General features: G+C 38.5%; 2 protein-coding genes across 3 annotated transcripts in view; one reads left to right on the plus strand and one right to left on the minus strand.

Moving 5' to 3' along the window:
- The window catches only part of NKX2-4 (NK2 homeobox 4), a 7,095-nt gene extending 5,450 nt beyond the window's left edge, over positions 1-1,645 (plus strand). Inside the window, exon 3 of the mRNA XM_019515873.1 lies at positions 1,546-1,645. Coding sequence (XP_019371418.1) covers positions 1,546-1,645 — 100 coding nt within the window. The remainder of the gene's footprint in view (positions 1-1,545) is intronic.
- The window catches only part of XRN2 (5'-3' exoribonuclease 2), a 112,303-nt gene continuing 110,481 nt past the window's right edge, over positions 1,588-3,409 (minus strand). For both annotated transcript variants that reach the window (XM_019516121.1, XM_019516120.1), the window contains exon 30: positions 1,588-2,168. In XM_019516121.1, coding sequence (XP_019371666.1) covers positions 2,106-2,168 — 63 coding nt within the window. In that variant the 3' untranslated portion in view covers positions 1,588-2,105. The remainder of the gene's footprint in view (positions 2,169-3,409) is intronic.

Genomic DNA, 3,409 nt, shown 5'->3' on the forward strand with positions numbered 1-3,409 from the left:
CCCCCCCCCCCCCAACAGCCTGCTCCGATCACTGACCAATTTAGCACAGCTTGGGGCAGGAATAACCAAACACCGCTCCCAAATCCTTGTTTAAACAGCTCTAGGTTGGAGCTGCTGCCAGGAAGTCCAGGGCAGGAAATATACTGCCCCTGCAGCTTTGGTACTTGGGCACCATTATTGGCTTACCACACACCCTGACCCCTGTGTTCGTGTCATTGTAAGGGCAGACTATATATGCACACTCGGGAAAGTCTTGTCCACCTAATAATTGGACCATTTTACCTTCTCATGTATGGCAGGCTTTCATCTCAAATTACTTATCTGATAGGTTTACTTCACAGAAAGTGATTGCAATCTTCTGGAGGGAATGGAGGAGCTGCAATAGCCATGGATTGTGTGTGTGACAATACACAGGATAAACCAGATGTATTAATAAATGCACAGCCAATTGTGTCCCCCGCTCCCCCCACAAGCAAGTGTAAATCCTGACAATTACATTAGTTAAAGGAAGGCAAATCAGGTATGAGGTCAACTTTTCCTTTGTAGATTTACTCTAAAACATGACAGTTGTGTTTACAAGCAGCAAATCAAAGCATCCTGCATTTTTGTTTTTGGATTTTATGTTAAAAGCACCCAAATGGGAAAGAACTGTCTTGAGAATAAATTTACAACATGTATGCGAGAGAGAACATGCTTATTGCTGTTCTTACCCCGCTTGATAGCAAAATTAATTTTAAAACCAGCCAACATTTGAACATAATTTCTTACTCCTCACAGGTGCAATCTGATGGCCTTTACCAGCAAGACAACTCTGCATCACAAAGAAATATTCTGCTCCACCCTTAATGACTTGCAAATAATAGATCTAGTTTCACAATTCCTTCCTCTCAAGGTTATGTTGATCTGGTCTTTTTCCTTGTTCTTGAGGATTAACATCTGTGCCCTTGAAGGAGGACACTGCTAAATTGCCTATACCAGATGGTCCAGGAGAAACTATTTCTGGTAACCTTGTGTAAGACTGAATAAAACTATTTATAAAGGGAAAAAGGCTGTGTGTGTGTGCATGTGTACACACGTGTATTTAAGAAAAAAATTAAAATGGGATGCTTAAATGAAGAACATTATCAAAGTTAAAATATTGTTTATTTAACCAGACTTTCTGTAGTGGGAGCTGAAATCTTTCCTGGTTAAACCCTGAAAAGGTTAAGATTTTTTTTTAAGTCTCTTAGAAAAATATGAAAGCTTATATGGAATTAATTTCCAACTAATTAACAATGAATGTGTGTGCATAATTTATTTACATAAGAGATGCATATTCTGGAAAAAATGGTAAACAACTTAAATACAGCCCATATTTTGATAAAAAACACTTTTAGGGCAGTCAAATATTTAGCATTTCAGTACACTAAATATAAAACTCTTTGAAAACATACTATTACTAGTACTACTATGTAGTTGACCTTCAACTATTTAAGTGAACCTTTGTTTGAAATAGCCCAAAGCACAAAAAGTGTTTTTCTGTAAGTTATACATTATTCATGCCAGAACAGGTAAAAGGCACCAAAAAGGAGGCAAGAACAAAGGACAAAAGGTTATAAAAGTTGAAATATTTTTACTTCGAAATCCAGATATCAAACTGTTGTGAAACAAGTACATCAATGAAGTGTTCTTAAAAGGAATAGCAACAAAAGCATATCATTAAAACATTGCATTTCCTAGACTGCCTGTTGTACCTATCCTCAGAGTTAACAACATCCAGCTTTTCTTATTCTTTAAAAAAATCAGTTTCTATTTTCAGACTTATGCTGTGAACTAAAGCATATCTGGATTTAAAATTCACAGACAAAATTAAGCATATAATCACATCATAAAACAGCAATACTCTTACTTCATCAAAATGTCTCACAGGGAAATTAGCAAATCTAGTTTACTTGTATTCTAAAGTACAGTGTTTTGAAGCAACATAACCCCCCCACTCTTTTCAGTAAGAACTGTACACAATTAAAACAAATATTGTAGTTTAAAAACTACTCAGACGTTTCTTAAACGTGTCTCATTTCCACAGCTACTGTAAAAACAGATTTTTATGATGGAAAACTTCAAGACTAATTCCAGTTGTATCTTCCAGCGGGAGGTGGTAATGGGTAGGGCCTCCCGGGGCCATATCCCTGTAAACAAACAAAAGCAAGCATTTATTTGCTGGATTAGCGACAGTAAATAAGTTAGCCTAGCTTCAAGCTCCACGCAAAAATGGAACAATGCATCCTTTACACAGAAAGGTACCACAGAAAGAGCTAAACTTCTTCGAACTGTGTTTGCAGAAGCTCTCCTGGATAGACACGCTTCAGTTTATATAAAAGAGTGCGCGCTGGATACAACACTGGTCTCACCATTTTAAACATGTGCTGGAAAAGATGGAATAATCCTAAATAAGAATCCAGTAAGTTAAAAGACAGCTCCAAGTAATTTATTTGAGCTGGAAATATAATGGCTTGGTATTCTCTTTTCAATAGTGCTGGAAGTTAGAAGCTTAAAGGGGGAGGGGGCTAGCAACAGGGTTTGAAAAGCAAATTTTGCTTGTAAAAACAAAAACACTAGGTTCTATATTACACTTAGAGTTAAGTTTGTACCTTAGTTGCATTATCAATGTATCCATTTTTTCACTTGGTTTAAGTGCAACTTTTTGTATATTATAAATTGTAAGCTGATCTTCTGCTACACAAAATAGGAACTATTACTGATACAAATGAAAGGAATACAAATTTGCACTGGGCACAGTTGTGATACCCTCTATGTCAAATGACTGGCTGTAAGTCTATCTATGGGTACCTTAATGGGACAGTCAACTTTAAACTAATTTCAAATGATTCCAAGCAACTTTTCTTTGGTCTCTCAGGATTAGTGATTTGCCTCTACAATTTCATTTTTGTGTCATTTGAGAAACTGTATAGCCAGTCTTTTCCTTTAGAGCAGAGGCGTTAAACATTCAGCCCTCAAGGCTGGATGCAGCTGCTTTATCCAGCCCACCAGACTATACAAGTTGGCAACGGTTAGGAGGGGATGAGGCCTGCTGCAGAATCCTGGACCCTCAGCAGCAAGTGGGCAAGCAGGGGCTGTGCTAATACAGCCCCGCTTGCCTTACTACTATTGGCCCCACTGCAGCTGCCCTATGCCCAGTCCAGCCTGTGACGAGCCTTGCAGTGTGGGGCACAGGATGAGTCTGACATTTCTATCCTAGTGCAAGCTTTTATCCAGACTCTTCCATGAGTGCTTAGGAACAAGCAAAACTAAGCTGTGGTAGAAGAGGCAGCAGGCAAACAGGTGAAAAGGGAATACAGGAAGATGGGTTGGCTTGAACATATCCTCCTGCCCCAAGTAGCCAAAGAACTTTTTCTAACATCACTCCCTG

The sequence above is a fragment of the Gavialis gangeticus genome, unplaced genomic scaffold, assembly GCF_001723915.1.
Source record: "Gavialis gangeticus isolate Ggan-Ray unplaced genomic scaffold, GavGan_comp1, whole genome shotgun sequence".
Classification (NCBI taxonomy): Eukaryota; Metazoa; Chordata; order Crocodylia; family Gavialidae; genus Gavialis; species Gavialis gangeticus.